At 40.0% G+C, this 20,001-nt stretch overlaps 2 protein-coding genes across 5 annotated transcripts in view; one reads left to right on the forward strand and one right to left on the reverse strand.

Annotated features, from left to right (window-relative positions):
• The window catches only part of FKBP9 (FKBP prolyl isomerase 9), a 50,774-nt gene extending 47,440 nt beyond the window's left edge, over window positions 1-3,334 (forward strand). For both annotated transcript variants that reach the window (XM_007447401.1, XM_007447402.1), the window contains exons 10-11: window positions 78-241; window positions 3,158-3,334. In XM_007447401.1, the coding sequence (XP_007447463.1) occupies window positions 78-241; window positions 3,158-3,334 (341 nt within the window). The remainder of the gene's footprint in view (window positions 1-77; window positions 242-3,157) is intronic.
• A 4,919-nt stretch (window positions 3,335-8,253) lies between these two features.
• Window positions 8,254-20,001, reverse strand: part of NT5C3A (5'-nucleotidase, cytosolic IIIA) — a 41,565-nt gene continuing 29,817 nt past the window's right edge. For 2 of the 3 annotated variants that reach the window (XM_007447398.1, XM_007447400.1), the window contains 8 exons: window positions 17,623-17,721; window positions 16,236-16,305; window positions 15,198-15,244; window positions 13,918-14,003; window positions 12,360-12,449; window positions 10,832-10,994; window positions 10,023-10,223; window positions 8,386-9,115 (listed from right to left, as the gene is read on the reverse strand). In XM_007447398.1, coding sequence (XP_007447460.1) covers window positions 9,014-9,115; window positions 10,023-10,223; window positions 10,832-10,994; window positions 12,360-12,449; window positions 13,918-14,003; window positions 15,198-15,244; window positions 16,236-16,305; window positions 17,623-17,721 — 858 coding nt within the window. In that variant the 3' untranslated portion in view covers window positions 8,386-9,013. Of the gene's footprint in view, window positions 9,116-10,022; window positions 10,224-10,831; window positions 10,995-12,359; window positions 12,450-13,917; window positions 14,004-15,197; window positions 15,245-16,235; window positions 16,306-17,622; window positions 17,722-20,001 lie in introns of all 3 variants that reach the window. The other variant, XM_007447399.1, reaches the window with a different exon arrangement.

Here is a 20,001-nt window from a genome sequence, read left to right on the forward strand (position 1 = left end):
TGGGTGGGGCGGGGAGGATGAGAGGGGCGTGCCCTCCGCCTCATCGCTAATGCCCCCTCCTCCCGTTGCTGCGGCAGATGGAGAAGTGCCCGGGAGTGCTGTGTTGGTGTTTGACATCGAGCTGCTGGAGCTCGTGGCCGGCCTGCCGGAGGGGGACATGTTCATATGGAACGGCGAGGTGTCAGCCAACCTCTTTGAAGAAATTGACAAGGACGGCAATGGAGAAGTCCTCCTGGAAGAGGTAACTGACCTTTTTGAAAGGAAGTGGGACCCAAGGAGCTCAGGGAGCCTCACTGGGCCAGGGTACGCATCCGGAATGTGAAGCCTCTCAGAGTGAGGACAGCTGTGCTTTATTGTGATGCTGGTAACCTTCATGCTCATGTACCAAGCACTTGCACACACACAGTCTCTAAGTTGAGCTCACAATTCCTCTTTGAAGAAACCGAGTCCCTGAGAGCTTCAGGGCTTGGCTCCAGGTCACACAGCTCTGGGTTCAGCTCTTCATTCCTGGGTGGTCACCGCAGCCTGCACTGTGCTAAGTGTTTTTCACATATGTTATCTTGCTTGGCCTTCACAACAGCCTTGTAATCATCCCTGTTTTTCAGAAGAAGCAGCTGTGCACAGAGAAGGTAAATGACTTCTCCAAGGTTGCACAGCCATCCAGCGGTTTGTACACATCCCCGTCTGGAGCATCTAGATCCTGTGTTGTTTCTCCTGCACGAGACACCCCTTTGTGGAACTGGGCAATAGAGTCCTCTGTCTTGTCACAGCCGCAGGGAATTCCAGCTCTCCACCTGTTCCATGTCTGCTTATTCAAGGACATGGCTCCAGCCTTCTCCCCTTTCTCTCTTCTGTCATCATTTCCCCAGCTACTGGACCGTTCACATTAGCCCGAGAACATGCTGCTATTTTTCCTCCTCTTAATCCATCTTTCCATTTCTTTTAGGTCTTTGCTCCTTTACAGCAAAAACCTCAAAAGAGGACAGGACAGGTCTGTCCTCCCTGCCTCCAATTCCTTTCCTCCTAATCCATTTCACACCCACTCCTGTTGGGTTTTTATCCCTCCACGCCACTGAACCTGGTCTCACTAAGGCGCTGAGCCTTACTTACTCTTACTTCAGCACAGCTGTCTCCTTTTGGAGACGTCTTCTTTCCCTGGCTTCCACAGCACAGTTTCTCTGTTCCTTCTACCTCACTGGTAGCTCCCTCTGAGGAGTCTTCTTCCGGGGCGCTTCAGGGTGGAGGGCCCCAGGCTAAGTCCTGAACTTGAGCTCTTCTCCCGCTTTACGTCACTCCCTTGGTGGCCTCCTCCGGTCCCATGGCTTTACCATCCTTGTCCTGTGACTTCCAGATGGGCCGCTCCGGGCTCATCTTCTCTCCACTTCACACTCAGGTATCCAGCTGCCCATCTGATATCTTCATTTATTGAACCCCCAATATCCGTGCCCCCGAATTTGCTTCACCCAGAGCCTTCCGCATCTCATTCGACGGCATCGCTTTCCTTCCAGTTGCTCAGGTGAGAGCACTCAGTCATCTCTGACTCCTCTCACAGGCTAGAATAAATCCATCAGGAAATTATTCTAGCTCTATCTTGAAAGTACATCCAGAAGCTGCCCACTTCTCATCACCTCTACTCCATAGCATCTCAGTCCAGTGCCCACCACCTCCCGCTTGGACCTCTACGAAGGTCTTCTTGCTCTCACCCTCGCCCCTCACAGCAGCCAGAGTGATCCTTCTAAAACATGTCAGAGCATGGCCTGCTTCATGTCAGAAGCCTGCAGAAGCCTCCTGTTGGGCTGCATCCTGCAGGCCTGAAAGCCTTGTAGTTGCCCAGCCTTGAGACTGAAGAAAGAGTCTAGAGTCAGCAACAGAGACATCAACAACTTATTGGACAGGGGTATCATACAAGTCTGCAGCAAAAGGTCCTGGAGCTACCCACCCCCCGCCGACTGTGTACGGCAGACAGGAGGCAGGACATAACAGGAATCTTCGCTACCTGGGGGAGAAGGAGGCCACCACTTATAAGGGAATTGACATCAGGTTGGCTTATCAGTTACCAGGGAAACCAGCAGCTGGGGCATGTCCCTCACAGCCCCAGGTTAACGACCATCACGAGGGCAGAGGTTTCCCTTTACTAAACTAGCAGGTGGAGCCATTCTGGCCTAAGGATTAGAACAATCGCTAGCTGGGGCAGGCGGCAAGCATGTTCTTGTGAGTACAGTGTAGGTGAAGCAGAGACTAGTCAAACAGGGGATGTACAAAGACAAGAGAAGAGCCATCCTGAGTGGCCTGACCATACATCCCCCTATTTCCAAAGTCTTTGCAGTGACCCACAAAGGCCTTCCACCACCTGCTCGCCGTAACCTCCTCTCCAACGAGTCTCCCTTTGCTGTCCTGTAAACACACCGGGCATGTGTCCACCCCGGGCCTTTTTACCAGCTGTTCTCAGCTTAGAAGACACTTCCCCTAGATTACTGTTGGGCTTGTTCCCTCACTTCCTTCAAGCCTTTGCACAAGACTCTCTTTAGCATATTAGGGTTTTACCCTGACCACCAAATTGATACTTCAGCCCGTTCCCCTAACTGCACTCTAGATCTTCCTTACTTGGCTCTACTTTTTCATTTTTCTCGAGCATTTTACTTTCTAAGTTAACACGTAGTTTACTTACTTTTTAAATGTTCCTTTTGAATCATGTATCTTGTCCACTAGCATATGCTAGAATTGCAAGGGCAGGATGTTTTGCTTGTTTATTGATATATCTCCAGGGTCTAGGATGGTGCTTAGCACACAGCAGACAATAAGTTTTTATTGTATGAATGAATGAATGAATGAATGAATGAATTCTTAGAGGCGAGGGTGGTTAGGGGATTGGCCTTTGGTGGAAAACTAAGTGTTGATTTGGGGAAAAGGGATAGTTCCAGTGGCTGCTCTGTATTGGCTGCCTGGGACCTAAGGGCTCCTGGAGTCATTTTGGCAGGGGTTTTTTAACCTGCATCTGGAGGAAAAAACCCGGGTCGTGTAGCTCAGAAGATTTTGTCTGTTCTGCTGGCTCAGACTCAAATTACAGCCCCATTGCCCTTGGGCTGCTCTGTTCAGGCTCCAGCTTGGTGTTCTCAGCTGCTGTATCTCATGGTCTGTCCTGCCCCTTTCTCTCCAGTTCTCAGAGTACATTCATGCCCAGGTGGCATCTGGCAAAGGGAAACTTGCCCCTGGATTCGATGCTGAGATGATTGTGAAGAATATGTTCGCCAACCAGGACCGGAATGGAGATGGGAAGGTCATGGCTAAGGAATTTAAACTCAAAGACCAGGAGGCAAAACACGACGAACTCTAAACCTGATATGAGCCACTTGTGTGATGCCAAGCCCCCTGTTGTGGCAGAATGTGCAGTGAGGATGCGAGGGTCTCTCAGAAGGGGAATCGTCAGCAAGTAGTAGGTGGGTCATATAGTACCTGGGACATACATCGGGGTGGGTTGATACACATGGTGAGAATTTTAGGCTGATGCTGGTGATACTAAAAAAATCAGTGCGGGTGCCTTAGTGTGGGTTGTATAGAATATTGAAAATGCTGCGTTGTCAGCAGTTGTTTTGTGAGCCTTCTGGGTAGTTTTGTTATTAAAGGAAAATAGTGTCATACAGAAGTTATAATCCTCGTGGAGGCAACAGAAGAAAACGTGTCTAGGATATTTACATAAAGAGGATTAAAAATGTTTTTAACTTGCTGGTGTTTTAAAATTATTCTCCAGATGGCTAGAAGAGACAGAGGGCATGCCCCAGCAGGATTCCCAGACAGCCCCAGAAAAGTTTTCCCAGTGGCCCGTATGGGCCCTGGTAATGCCCAACCTCTCCCGTACCTCTACTCACACACTCACACAGACACAGACGCACAGACACACAGGTGTGCTCTTCTAGTTAATCATACCCCACCTCACTGTGGTCCTCCTATTGGCTAGGTAACTTGGAGGTTAAAAAGAAAATCAGTGGACCAAACAAAAGGCATCTTGGACCATGAGTAGAGAATTTGATTCTGCATTTGTCACATAAGATTATCTTCTTCACTCCTGCTTATTCCCATCACTCTATCCCGTAGCACCCTCTCTTCTCACCCGGAATCCTTTGATCAGATATAGATACACGTAGGGCTGGTGGCTAAGCCTAGCTCCAGAGTATCTCACTGTGGCCAAGATGGAAATGTCATCCCAACAGGTGAGCATAGACAAAGTGACATATTTCTGCCTCTCATTCGTGTCCTAGAGAGGGAGGCGCCCTAAGGCCTGGGAGCCTTTCTCTGCATAGGAGGAGGACACTGTACCTGCTGGCCTGTCCCCACGTTATGCAGTAACCACCTTGCTGCCTCATGTCCTCTGTTCCCAAGTGGTGGTGGCACTCACCCTGCAGTAACCAATGATTTTCCTTTTGAAACAGCTTTGTTTTACTAATTTAAACTATTTTGTACTGATGTAGCCCTGAGATAGATAGTTCCTGAAAATGCTGTGCACTCATTCAATGGAATAAATGTTGGAAGATGACTTTTTCATAAATAAAATATTGAATTATATCATCAGGTTTTGTGGTGTTTTATTTGAAGTCTCATTTTTCCCATGAGAATACACCATGCCATCAGAATCCCCTTGATAAAAACTCAGCAGGACTGAACTGGAAGAAGTGGAAGATTGCCATACAGTATATAGGGGATGTATCAGTCAGAGTCCTGGCTGCAAACATACCCTCATGTGGGACTTCTGAAGAGAAGCTAATGAAAGTACTCTTTACAGAAGCGTGGGCAGGGCTCAGGGGGCCCAGTAAGGATGTCGAGGTACCCATGACTGCTGTTGGCCAACGAGAGTAGGAAGCTCTTCCACCCCTGGGCCTGAAGGGTCCAGGGGAGCCTGGGCGGGGCTGCCTGGTAGGAGCTGGTGGAGGGATGCAGCCACTCCCAGAGCTGTGGCTGGCAGTGGAGCAGAGTACTGAGGGGGGAAACACCCATCCTCTCTGTCCTGCCACTGGCTCCCATTAGCTGAAGCCAACCCGAAGCCAGAGGGCAAGGAGCTCAGGGGCTGGTGTTCTCAGGGATCAGTGTTTTGGGGTGCAGAGGAAGGTGGAGAATGACCGGTTGGGGTTGGGTTGCGAGCAAATGGACAATAACTGGCACATGTATAGGGAAAAAACTATACATATATGGCTTTTTAAAGAGCAAATGTTCTGGTTTACTCTTTGCAGAAGCAACTTCAGGGACTCTGTGTGCTTTTGGGAGGGGAAGGAGGTGCCCGTGGCCTTCCTGGCTGTTCCCTAACCCTCTTCTACGGTGCACACAGTCACTCAGCCTTTTCATTTAACAGAATTCCTTAAGGGCACTACATACGTTTATGATCTGCTAAACTGAACTGCTCTTTGGAATGCATTTGACCTGTAGCACTTCATTACGCTTATGTATCTTCATGAAGATAAACATCCTGTGCTTGTTCTGTACCCTTTAGATGTCCTGTTTAGATGGTCCTGTTTAGCTCTTTAGATGGTCCTGTTTGAATTTCTTCACTGGCTGTTTTCTATAGTGGTGGAGACAGGTTGGCTGAATAAAAAATAAGTTTCTCTGGGGAAATTAAGGACTGTGGGCCTTAGAGCTTCAAGAATGGAGGGAAACTTTAGCTTGTATTTGTTTTTGTATTTAAACTGCCTACCTGACTGCTGAGCTGGGACACTGGTCTTTTCTGGCCTTCAGACTCGGACTGAAGTCTCGGCTCTTCTTGGGTCTCTGCCCTGCAGGCTTTTGTTGTTCAGCTTTACTGAGGTATAATTAACAAAACTGTAAGACATTTCAAGTGTATGTGATGATTTCACATAAATGTACATTGTGAAAGGATTCCCCCATCTACTTAAATTAACATATACATCACCCATCACCTTTTTTTTGGAGAACATTTAAGTTCTACTCTTAGCAAATTTCAGCTATATGATAGTGTTATCAACTATAGTCACCATGTTATACATCAGACCCACAGACCTTATTTATCCTATAGCTGAAAGTTTGTATCCTTTTTTGTATTCCCCCCCCCCTCTAGGCCCTGGTAACCACTTTTTTACTGTTCCTATGACTTCAACTTATTTTTTGATTCCACATATAAGTGATACCATGCAGTATTTATCTTTCTGAACCTTTGGCTTATTGAGTGCTGCCTGGCACTTCCATTTTTTCCGTTGCTAAGGGAACGTATGCATTTTGTTAGGGAAGTTGGCGCGACTGCAAGATTATACATAAGCACTTTAGTATCTTAGGTTTCTAGGAACAGAGCTGCTTTCTTTTTTTTTTTTTTTTTTGCGGTATGCAGGCCTCTCACTGTTGTGGCCTCTCCCGTTGCGGAGCACAGGCTCCGGATGCGCAGGCTCAGCGGCCATGGCTCACGGGCCTAGCCGCTCCGCGGCATGTGGGATCTTCCCAGACCGGGGCACGAACCCGTGTCCCCTGCATTGGCAGGTGGACTCTCAACCACTGTGCCATCAGGGAAGCCCAGAGCTGCTTTCTTTTGAAGGCTTCTTCCCTTGGATATCTTAGGGTCCGGAGTCTTTTTATAAAATAAGAATACTGCTCTCAATTATTTATTGCTAGTTGCGGATATTATTAAAATAGCGTTTGATTCTGTGTGGTCATCCTTAATGTTGGAATTTCAATAGGTCAGGGGAATTCCTTCCAGCTTACAGTGGCCATATTTAAATCTCATTGAAATGCAGACAACATCCAGATTTATAGTTCCCAAAATTTCCCCTCTGAGCTCTAATCTGCCTATGGTATCTTCTCCTGTATATCTCACAGGCATCTCAAACTGTGTGTTCAAAGTAGAATGTATATTCCCACTCCCTTCCCGGCACCTTCCATCCAAGCCTGTTCTCTCTCATTCTTCTCTTGTACCCATTCGTTCAAACCAGACACCTGGGGTCACCCTATTCTCTCACCCCACATGTTTAATCCAACAGCAAGTTTTGCCATTTCTGAACTGGTAATGGCTAGAAGGGGCTGTAGAGACTGCTCTCATGGCTTTCATTTTAAAGGGAGGTGACTGACGTATAGTCTTAGTAAAGGACTGATCAATGACTAGAATGCAGGTCATAACTTCAGTATTCTTTACACTTACACCATGCAGTGTGCTTATTTGTGGAAGCATATTATAAATCCTTTGGAAAATAGCCAATATGGCAAGCTCTAATAGCAAATACAGGAGTAAAGAGCTCTCATTAGATAAGGGATTCCCAACTTTTTCTATGTGAAAAAGTCCTCCAGGTAATTGATACTCCCATGCCATGCTATCTGCTTTAAAGCAAGAAACTTGGTTTTGAGTTCCATTCTGGAAATACCCAAGCAGGGAACAGTCCACTTTGTGCCACTGAGTACTTTGTTTCACTGTTTATTATAAAAAGGAGAAGTAGTGATGGAAGATAAGGATGGGCTGCAGGAAAAAGGTTTGCATCACAAGACCTTGCCTCCCTACCATATTGGACTGGACTAGAGATTACTGACCACACTAGATGTCCAGAACCAGCTGGATCATGCTTTGTCTGTAACACAGCTCACATGCTAAGAAAACCAATTAGTTGCTCATAGACTCTGCAGTTCAAGGGCTAGAAGTCAGGGTCAAATTTATCACAATGGTAGGCTTCCCTGGTGGCGCAGTGGTTAAGAATCCGCCTGCCAATGCAGGGGACATGGGTTCAAGCCCTGGTCTGAGAAGATCCCACATGCCGTGGAGCAACAAAGCCCGTGCGCCACAACTACTGAGCCTGCGCTCTACAGCCCATGAGCCACAACTACTGAAGCCTGCACTCCTAGAGTCCGTGCTCCACAACAAGAGAAGCCACCGCAATGAGAAGCCCGCGCACCGCAACAAAGGGTAGCCCCTGCTCATCGCAACTAGAGAAAGCCCGCACGCAGCAACGAAGATCCAACACAGCCAAAAATAAATAAATAAAATAAATAAATTTATTTTAAAAAAATTTATCACAATGGCAAGTCTAAGCCTTGTGTAAACCATTATGGGGCAGCCAAAACTCAGAATGGGAAGTCAGAATGCACAGAGGAATGTCAGTTCCTAACCCTGAAGTACTCTGTTTTAGTCATCACGAGACCCAGCTCTATTTTGTTTTCTGCCTGTGGCTGTTTCTGAAACGCTTAGACTTTCAATATAGTACTTCTTTTACTAATATTTTCAATGGGGGAAAACAATTTTCCTAGGCCCCATTATTTTCTGAAGGACAGATTAAATTTTCTCTGCAAAAACTTTTTAGTTTTATAGTGGGTAAATCTGAAAATAATCTAAATAGCCACTATGACAAGGACATTAGGATTCATACATCACACACAAAAACATGGCAGGTTTTGTTGAATGAATAATAATAGTCTTGACAGAGTTAAAAAGGCTTTTCATTTCATTTTTATCATCAGTGCTTCAATATAGAACATTTTATAATGATTAGTGGCATGTAGATACCAATAGATTTTTTTCAAACATCAAATGCCAATATTTTTTGGTAAATATCGATTTTCACCAAACAAAATAACCAAACATAACACAATTTTAGGAGATGGTTAATACCATCAGCATAATTCACCCAAATTATAAAAATGACAACACTTAAAATCATGCACATTATTTCACCATTTCATAAAACTTTTTAAACGTCTACAAACTTTCCCAATGTAAAAAGACTTCTCAAAAATGTCATAATAACATTAAGCTACAAAATTCACTATGGAAATGTAGGGAGTTATTCTTCAAATTTTTGCTCTAAGTCTTTTTTTTTAATCTGTTAAAAAATATAGTGAGGAGTGTGTTGAGAGAGATGGAGAAAAAGGAGCCTCCAGTTGATGGATTCAATAAATCTGAAAATACTTCAGTAATATAGAGGAAAAACTTCAAGATCAAGAATATATTATAAATAAAATCTTTTAACAAGATGAACAGATGAGCAGCTCTTGCATCAATTGTACCCACAGGTGAGAGGTCTTCTTGAAGAATGCTTGTTTATAGAATCTTCTGTAAGATAGAGTTGGCTACATCCAATGATTCATCTTTTACTAGAACAATATCATAACAGTCCATGTACTTTTCTAAAAGCTCATCCACCTAATCAACAGCCAAAAAAATCACAAAAATTAAATTAATATGCAGGGGGGAGAAGTAAATAATCTCAGTATAAATCTCACTGCTATGTTAAATCTTTGGGGTAAAATGTTGTAAATTAACTTGCTTTCATAAAACCTTTGAAATGAAGAAATACTTTCAAAATTTTAAAACTCATTGACATAGGAAGTTTCCCATATGGTGGCTTTTCTTCTGAAATGATTTCTCTCTAGCCCAGTGGTTCTCAACTGGGGAGACAGTGCCCAAGGAACATTTGGCAATGTCTAGAGACATTTTTGATTCTCAACTAGGGAATGATATGGGCTTCTAGTGGGGAGAGGCCGGAGACGCCTCATTTAGAATATACACTCTCCCTCCCCTATAGCATGCATATGTGCATACCAACTCCTTTCATCATCACCAAAGTAAAGGGATAAAGAGAAATCAAAATGTCTCTAAAATAACTGGGGCTTCCCTGGTGGTGCAGTGGTTAAGAATCCACCTGCCAACGCAGGGGACACGGTTTTGGGCCCTGGTCTGGGAGGATCCCACATGCCGCGGAGCAACTAGGTCCGTGAGCCATAACTACTGAGCCTGCGAGCCACAACTACTGAGCCTACGTGCCATGGCTGCTGAAGTCTGCGTGCCTGGAGCCTGTACTCCACAAGAGAAGCCATTGCAATGAGAGGCCCGTGCAGTGCAATGGGGCGTGGCCCCCGCTCGCCGAACTAGAGGGCCTGTGCGCAGCAACGAGGGCCCAGCGCAGCCAAAAATAAATAAATAAATAAATTTAAAAAAGAAAAAGTCTCTAAAATAAGTACTTTCTCAGGCACCTTTGGTAACAGTTGTCTATAAAGTTTTATCCTAATTTTTTTTCCTAAAGAAAATTAAATGACATCTATGTACTTACTCTATCATTTAGATATCCAATTTTCAGAATGTGTTCAACATTGGCTACTCCATCTGCCATTTTTAAGTCCCCTTGGGAGTCTCCCAGAAGAATTATGTTGCTATTGTTTTTTAGTTGATTGAAATATTCCGTATTCTTCAAGGATCCATCATGTTTGTTAAACACATGAATTAGTTCTCCTTTAAATCCTCTGAGCAGCCCCTGTTAAAAATATAAATCCTCTGAAACAATAGGTTCTGCAAGTTCTACTTGTTGTATTTTTACATTCATGATAGGTAAGGAGGGCTCTGAGAAGTTAATGACTTCCTAGAGACCACTTTAAATGCACTGAAAACCACTGAAAAACCATTGAAAACCACTGAAAGCACAATGCTTTGAAAACCCAATTTTTACTTTTCATTTGTTTCCCAACCAAAAGGTCTCATTTTATGTATGTCATAATATATTGTCTTTCTTAGAACTCGTTCAAATAATGTCAGTTCTAATTCACTTTTTTTCCCCATCTATGGATATTAAGTGTTCAGAATTGCTGCATTAAATTACTTTAAAAAAAGTTTTACTAATTTTATTATTAGTCTGCAGCTTCAGAAACAGAAGAAGGGTATATTATTATTATTATTTTTTGGTATATTATTTTTAGAACATGGATATAGATATAACCCTGGGAGAGATGATGATTTCCAGAGCAGGCCTATCAACTTGGCCTAATTTAATGAATATACATTAAATAATAAATTAAAATGCATTTACACGATTAAAATATTTTCTGATACTAAAATTAATCATGAAGAATGATTTGCTATTCTTACATTGTCATCAAAATCCATGAAGTTGGACACTACTTTGACATTTGGATAATAAACACCAGCTTGACGGATAACCTCCTCTAGTATATCACCGATACCAGCTGAGAATATGAACACAGGAATACTGTATTGTTGCAGCTTATCAAAGAAATTCTCATATCCTTCCCTGTAAGATGGAGGTAAGAAGTGAGTGTTAAAGAGCAAGGTATATCTCCTTTTCACCTAGAAGTTATAAAAGCTAAATATTTCTACTTGATTCTATGGCTCATTTATATTCTCATTTCAAAATACTGCCCAAGAGGGCTGTTACTGTTGTCTATGACACTACTGCAAGTTTTTCAAACTGGTTAGCTTTTTATCCTCCTTTCAATAAATTCTAACAGTACAAATTAGATGATTTTAGACTTGCACTGAATATGGATATAAACCTACAGTTCAGAATGTATATCATTTTACAGCAAATAACTGAAGCACACCTTGAAAAACCCACAAAAGGTGAGCTGGAAGACCTGCTTGTCATCTTGCTCATCTACTCCTTATTATAAGAAAAGCAGAGTGGTGTATTCTCTTTACATCTGGCCTCTCTCTTACCTAAGATGCGGCAGCCATAGGTAATGTCTTGATCTTAAAATCAAAACTCATTTTACTCTTAATGGACTATAGGTTAAGCTGCCTACAAAGGAATGAAATACTTACTAGCTGTCCTCACACTCTTTCTGACAATTTAATGCTTTGCTCCTTAGAAGCAGAATACCTTAAAATGTAGCATCATCAAAAAAAAAAAAAAGAAAAAAAGAAATATCATCACATTCACCCAATGAATTGAAAAATTTAAGAGGTGGTAAACAGTACTGAAAATAAGCTTAAAAACGTTTATAGGGCTTCCCTGGTGGCACAGTGGTTGAGAGTCCACCTGCCGATGCAGGGGACGCGGGTTCGTGCCCCGGTCTGGGAAGATCCCACATGCCGCAGAGCGGCTGGGCCAGTGAGCCATGGCCACTGAGCCTGCGCGTCTGGAGCCTGTGCTCTGCAACGGGGAGGCCGCAACAGTGAGAGGCCCGCGTACCACAAAAAAAAAAAAAAAAAAGTTTATATAATTCATATATTACAGATATTTTTATTACCTGCTAAAACATATTCGCCTTTCCTAGAGATAGTAGTTTTCAAGGGGAGTTTGAGAATTCAGAAGGCAGATCATGTAACAGAAACAGACTTATGAGCTTAAAATCCTTTTCAAGTTGATTTATAAACATTCCTTTCATATTTCATGTCTTTCAAAGATATTTTGCTAAAATATTTCAAAATGGTCTTGGTTTCAAAAATTTTTAAGTTAGTCTTGAAATTATCTAATATGTCATTCTACATTCCTTATCTTACCACTGTTTTATGATAGGTGGCATATTTTGGATATGTTTTTATATGTGATATTTTATAGATTATTTTAATAAAAAAACACACTTGAATACATATATAATAACAGTTCAAGTCCGTAGACAATTAACAACAACAAAAAAACACCCGAGAAACTTACTTGAGCATAATGTCAGATTCTTCCACAATTTCTTTAAGTTTGGCTTTTGGTAAAGCCTGTTCAACAAGCAAACCATGTGATTTAGTATACCTGGAAAGTATAAAGAGAATATCAATTATCAAAGAAAAAGAGAATATCAATTAAAGCAAATTAAGACTATTATCTTTATTAAAAAGCATTCTTCAGTATGAGAAAATGAGTATTTCATTCACTGTAATTTTGAATTTAAATTTTAGAGATTTAAATTCATCACTAATGAATGTTATACCCCACGTGTCTCGAAATGTGATATGCATGTTCTTACTTTATTTCCCAGTTCTCAAAGTCTGGTTTAATTTAAATGTGTTAATAAGATAATGAAAGGATACAAGGTATAACTCTTTCCTCAGTCTACAGATAAAACTGAATTGAAGCTAGGGAGGCACAATCATTTCTCTGATTGCAGTGAGAATTAGAGCTAAGCCATTTTTTTCCCACCTGTTTGTGGTCTGAATTTTCATAAAGAGCCAAAGTACTGAAGATGTTGCCTAGTGAGCCAGAGAAAATTCTTGCTATGGAAATTTTTATATATAGGTGCTTTGTAATTACATAAAACCACCTATAATTATAGCATCTCAGTATAATAGGCCTTTAGAACCTCTCTAGCTGATATCTAAAAATCCACCTATAATATTCCTAAGTGACCCTCCTCTCTGAGTCAGCTCCCATCATGTTAGTGAGCTCCTTCTCCCAGGGAAGTTATTCCATTGCTAGAAAATTCTAATTGCTGGACAGTCCTTTCTTTCATCGTGTTGAAATCAGTTGGCTTAAGCCTACCAAGTCTAGTTCTGTTTCGAGAGGCATGTAGAATAAGTCTAACCTCTTTTCAGTGTTTCATACCATAAACACTAATTAAGTGTGCAACGTATTCAGGTTAGGTAATGGGATAATGAAAACCAGTAACATCATTCCTAGTCTCGTGAGACTAAAACCACAAGTTGTTGCTTCTCAAATCAAAGCATCCTCTCTATTCCTTGAAATCTTCCTCAAATGGGATGGCTCCAATTCCTGTGATTATCTTAGTGGACTCCTTTGACACAGACTAAGTTTGTCAACATTTCTCTTAATAGCATTCTCCCAGGACTCAACACAATGCTTCCACTGTGGTCTGCTTGGAATGCTGCATTTTGATTAATGCGACCAACATCAGAGGCTCATTTCTCAGTAACTATGTCACCTGCTGGCTCCAACTAAGTTCAGAGTCAACTTAAATCCTAATTCTTTTTCTTTATACATTCAGCCACATCTGTCCATATACTTAAAAATTTTTTCTTGTTTTTAATTTAAGGCTTGAGTGCAGGATTTAAATTTATTCCCACTGATCTTCATATTAACAAAACAAATTCTAGACTGTTGCAGTGATTAGAGAATTCGAGTTCATTTTGTCATATTTAATCACTGCTCTAACTCACTGGATAATCTATGAATCTATTTATATACAGTACAGGGGAAAACCATTAGTTGTAACTGTAATGTTATTTTATATTTTTAAACCTCCCATCACCCAGTACACACTTACCACTCTACTATATAAGGGTACTTCTCTTCTACAGTAAGAACAGGATCAATTTCAATAGCATAATACTTTTCCTTTAGTTGCAGTAACTAGAAATAAGTGAACAACAATCATTAAGACTACAGAGTTGTCATTAAGCTGCTTAGTTTTACAGAAAGCAAAACAATGTAAGCCAAGTATTTTCCACAAACTGCTCTATATGGTAAAGATTAGATCATGCCTAGCTAATGCATAGATCCACTGAAGACACCTTTGTTGGTCTTAGTTTACATGTAACTAAATATACCTGCAAAAAGTTACCTTGCTTTTTTGGGGGCTTCTCTGGTGGCACAGTGGTTGAGAATCTGCCTGCCAATGCAGGGGACACGGGTTTGAGCCCTGGTCTGGGAAGATCCCACATATCGCGGAGCAACTAAGCCTGTGCGCCACAACTACTGAGCCCGTGTGCCACAGCTACTTAAGTCCATGTGCCTAGAGCCTGTGCTCTGCAACAAGAGAAGCCACCTCAATGAGAAGCCCGCGCACCGCAACAAAGAGTAGCCCCTGCTCGCCAGAACTAGAGAAAACCTGTGTGCAGCAGCTAAGACCCAACATAGACAAAAATAAATAAATAAAATAAATAATAATTTAAAAAAAGTTACCTTGCTTTTTTAAAGTACTTTCACGTCAGTAATTGAGTGAAACCAGTAATCAAATTATCACTACCAAAAAACTCTTGTTCTCCTATGAAAGTGTTCAATTTGATTCATATTTGGAGTCTTATTTCTTAAAATAGACACAGATACACACTTACTCAAGGAAGTAGAGAACTGAGCCAGTTTCCTGATCAATTTAAGGGGACAAAATACATAAAACCACAGTACTTTTTTTTGGCTGCAAGGCTTGTGGGATCTTAGTTCCCCGACCAGAGATCGAACCTGTGCCCCCTGCATTGGAAGCTCGGAATCCCAACCACTGGATGGCCAGGGAATTCCCATCACAGTATTTTTGTTTTAATTCTCCAGTTAATGTAAGGACACCAGAATATTTTGGTAATCTATTAAAAGTTTCTCATGTAAGTTTTATTGTTATTGTTAAAAAGTTACTGTTAATTTTTCCATTAAAATAAGTTGGGAGCATATAGTCCATACAATAAACCTAAGATCTGTGAGTGTTTACTATGCGCCAGATATGGCTATAAGCACTTTGCAACCATTCTTGTTTGTATGAATGAACCTGAAAAAACTCTCAGCAAAAAGGGTAATGAAGTTTTTGAGTAACTCTGGATTATAGTTAGTGTTTACCTTTTCTCGACATTCATCTGTAATTAGCTTACAGTTGTCAATGACATCTAAAGAAAGAAAGCAAACTAGGCATTAAAAAAAATACTCTGAACTATATTCAATATCCTGGGAAAAACCATAATGGAAAATAATATAAAAAGGAATGTATATATATGTATAACAGAGTCACTTTGCTGTACAACAGAAATTAACTAAACATTGTAAATCAACTATACTTCAATTAAAAAATAAATTTAAAAAAAGAAAAGAAATACTCTATGCTACTAGTTCTATAAATTACTTATTACTTTTAACTTAAATGCCAAGTCAAGTAGCATGGTCATTACAACTTTTGGTGTTAGTGCTGTAATTCACATGGCATTCCTAGAGAATCTAATGGTTTTAAAATCTAAACCTTGGATCTAAAGCTTTTTTCCTACATTTGGGATTACTTGATTATAAATTCTCCAGAGAGGAATTACTGGGCCAAAAGGTACAATTTTTAGTAGTTTTTAAAAATAAATTATCAATGATTTGTCAAATTACACATGTTCCAACAGTTAGTGAGAGGGCTTATATAAGGTTAAAGAGTATTATTTTAAAAACTCACTGCCAAGTTTGGAAACCAAAAAAGGTATATTATCCTAACAACAGATTTTAACTGGATATTTATTTAGTAACTCACTCTTTTACTTAGTTTATCAATGACACAAAAATTTAGTAACATTCCTAGAAAACACAAAGCATTTGATAAATCTGTTTCTTTAGGCTAATTCAAAGTTTAAATTCATTTAAATATTTCCTGAGTAGACCACATTTGGGAGAAAAATTTCAGAAGTCTTCATTCCTCTTGCAACCAAAACCATACAGGAAAATAGCCATTTATGTAACATGGGGAAAACAAATCCTAAAAATATAATAATAAAATAATAAGGCTCCCTCACTTTCAATGTCCATAAAGAAGAAAAAACCCCAAGCAATCTCATAGATAATACAGGTAGAAGAGGAACTTGAAATAATGATTAATTTCATAAATTTGTTTATGAATGCCACACTTACTATGACATGATGGGCATCTTTTCCCTCTGTAGGAAAATCGACTCAGTGTCATATCAAAGTCTGTTATTATCTGTAAGAAAAGGGAAAAAGGCATTATGAAATTACAGCCACCAAGGCCAGACACTTAATGCACATTTCCTAGAGGCATAAGACTGTGTTCCGTCCCTGCCCTCCACCATAGGTTATTTGGTCTACATTGAGATTTCTAATGCAGTTCATATATCAAGTCCTGAGAATTTCCATAACTACAAGGTGAACCTTAAGTGCCCCAGCACTGTCGCCAAATAAAATCTGACTAATTGGTATAGGAATTTGCACTCACAGGTAATATGGTTACTATTCCCGACAGCAATAAAACATTGCACAATTTCAACCTACTTGGTCAACGTACAAAAATGCAGTGGAAGCAAACTATATGAAGCTTTTCGTTATTGAAACTGTTACATTCTTGAGTTAACTTGTCTATTTAGGTAAACTCTACCAATGAATGAATGATACGTAGCAACAGTTTACCAACTCTTGAAACTTAGGAGACTGGGCTAAATATTTTTTCAGAAATGTTTAAAAAAAAGAATAAGTTTTTACTGAATATCCAGACTGTTGATTTAATTTACACATAAAACATTCCTTTAAAAAAAAAGGAAAGAATTAAAAAAAAGTTATCTATCTCCTAATACAGTTACATTTTACTTTGAACTACTATGATTTATTTTATTTAAAAAATTTTTTTGGCTGCGGTGGGTCTTCGTTGCTGCACGCAGGCTTTCTCTAGTTGCAGCACATGGGATACTCTTAATTGAGGTGCGTGGCCTCCTCATTGCGGTGACTTCTCTTGTTGTGTAGCATGGGCTCTAGGGCGTGCAGACTTGAGTAGTTGCGGTGCGCGGGCTCAGTAGTTGTGGCGCACAGGCTTAGCTGCTCTGCAGCATGTGGGATCTTCCCAGACCAGAGCTCGAACCTGTGTCCCCTGCATTGGCAGGCAGATTCTTAACCACTGAGCCACGAGGAAAGTCCTGAACTACTATGATTAATTAAATTAAAAGAACAACTTAAAACTGTACACATTTTAAAGAATATTATATTAATATTAATATTTTACTTAAGATGGTTTAATACTTATGCACAGCACTAGTTAGCTTGGCACTTAATATTAAAGAAAAGCTAAATTTATCTCAAGGCTACTAATTTTGTTTGTTTCCAGTGGGTCATTCTGAGTATTTTAGACCAATTCTAGATATATCTCTTAGATTTTACATTCCAAAAGGATGGGTGAAGCTTGCTATCTAAACTTTCTTTACTTAGACTGTAACAACACATAGGATGAATAAGTCTGCTTGAACATGAAAAATAGAGGTTTAATACTTAAGGCTTCTTGATAATTATTCACCTGAAGTTTGGCAGCTCCTCCTTTGATAAGACCACAGATAATTTCTTCTACTCTTGTAGGATTCTTGATGTGAACTGAATTTTTCTGGAATTCTGGCATCTAAAAATCAAAGAAATTAATTAACTATTTTTAATTCCTTTTTCCCCAGGTTCCTTTGATACTAAGCAGAATAATATAAAAAGCTTATATTCTTTAAAGATGTAAAAATGTTGGGGCATTATTTTTAAAAAAGCAAACCACCACATCAAGTTGCCATTTATTTATACAAAAAATTTTAAAGCACATCAGTAGTTTCCATCTAGAAGATTAAGGCAAAACTACATTTGTAATACATTATCAGAAAATGCAATTTTTCTAATTATAAAAGTCATGCATGTTTACCACAGAAAAAAACCGAAGTATAAAGAAGAAATAAAAATTGCCTGTAATTCTACTGCCCAAAGATAAACAAGTAAACATTTAAATCAATTTTCCATTATTTTCATTTTTATGATTGCAATCATGCATGTATATGCACATAACTTATCTCATTCTCATTACACACTTTTGCACCTGGCCTTTTTTTTTTTTTAAGTAAATACCTTAGTTTTAACAGTACTTTAAAAAAAAATGCATTCTTTTTTTAAAAAATTTATTTATTTTTGGCTGTGTTGGGTCTTCGTTGCTGTGTGCGGGCTTTCTCTAGTTGAGGTGAGTGGGGGCTACTCATCAATGTGGTGCACGGAATTCTCATTGCGGTGGCTTCTCTTGTTGCAGAGCACGGGCTCTAGGCACGCAGGCTTCAGTAGTTGTGGCACGTGGGCTCAGTACTGTGGCTTGCGGGCTCTAGAGCGCAGGCTCAGTAGTTGTGGCGCACAGGCTTAGTTTGCTCCGCAGCATGTGGGAATCTCCCTGGACCAGGGCTTGAACCCGTGTCCCCTGCACTGGCAGGCGGATTCTTAACAACCAGGGAAGTCCTTGCATCTGGCTTTTTGAAATTAATATTAATGTATTTAATTTGAAAAGTTGCTTCAAGATCTTTGCTTCTTTATTGTACTATATCTCCCAAAACTTCATTGTTCTTGGCATAAATTTTACAATGGATTTATTTCAAGTTAAGACCCTACTAGGTATTAGACCACCTGGGCTTAGAAGCTGCCACTAGGCTGGTTTATGCAGGCTTTAGTTTTGCTCAACAATTTAATGTTATATAAATATTGTTTCTCTTTTCTACCATATCACAGATATAATGAAATTGATCAGAGTTTGATCAGAGTAAAATCAGCACCAGCACAGTGCTCTTACAGCTGTACAAGAAGACTGGGGGAAGGAAACTATGAATCATTTAATAGCTCACAGTATAAAAAGAAAATGAACCTCAAATCAAGATTCTATAGTAGTTTGTATCAGATAATATTTATTTACTTTATATCCTATTATTATGGGTGAGTTATCACCAATATTAACATATTTCATGTGTGTTATGGACACAGTTATAAAAAATTCCCCAGACCTTGTATCTCTGCTACAAGACAGTCTGACCAGTTAAGTCTATTAGGTCCCATGTTGTCACTACATAATGGACAAAATTAGAAAATCAGAAAAAAGCTAAAATGTTTTCCTAAGACTGGAGGATGAATACAGAGTGTACAGGAAAGAGAAGTGGGAACATTAAATTTTTCTTCATGAATGAAAGACCTGGACTTATAATACACTTAATTTTAAAAAGCCGTATTTAAATAGGATAGGATAACCTGCAATGCAACTAACCTTCATACAGTGATCTTTTTAATTTAAATGGACTTTAAGGTGTTTCAAAAGAATAAAGAAGGTTATTTAAATCATCTAAATAAATCACTATTTTATTGTGATTTTTTAACAGATGAGAAAAACCAATAAGCATTTGTCCCTACATTCCTTTTTTTCATTCATTAATATCCATTCACTTGTTTTATAAATACTTACCATGTGTCTACTTTGTGTCAGACACAAGAAGCTAGAGATATGATGACATGATGCTTATACCGTTTTCTTGTTGAGTTTTAGGAATCTGCTGTTTTGGAATATCACTTCTGTTGTTCCCTTACAAATACCTTAGCTAGTAAATGATCCCCTAACTAAATTCTGCTCTTACTTCTGCCTTAACTGGCAGATGCATAACAACCAGCATATGCTTGATTCGATAACTAACCCGTTAATGAAAGCAATAGAGGGTATATGTCACCTACTATATCTTCGCCAAGAAAATTAGACATTTTGTTTCAGTGTGTCGATACTGAGGAAGATGTCCTGCCTCAAGCAAGTCACATATTACAATACATTTCCTTTTTTTTTTTTTTTTTTTTTTTTTGGGGTACCCGGGCCCCTCCCTGTTTGGGCCTCTCCCCTTTGGGGGCACAG

This window comes from Lipotes vexillifer, unplaced genomic scaffold, assembly GCF_000442215.2.
Source record: "Lipotes vexillifer unplaced genomic scaffold, Lipotes_vexillifer_v1.1 scaffold1079, whole genome shotgun sequence".
Taxonomy (NCBI): Eukaryota; Metazoa; Chordata; class Mammalia; order Artiodactyla; family Lipotidae; genus Lipotes; species Lipotes vexillifer.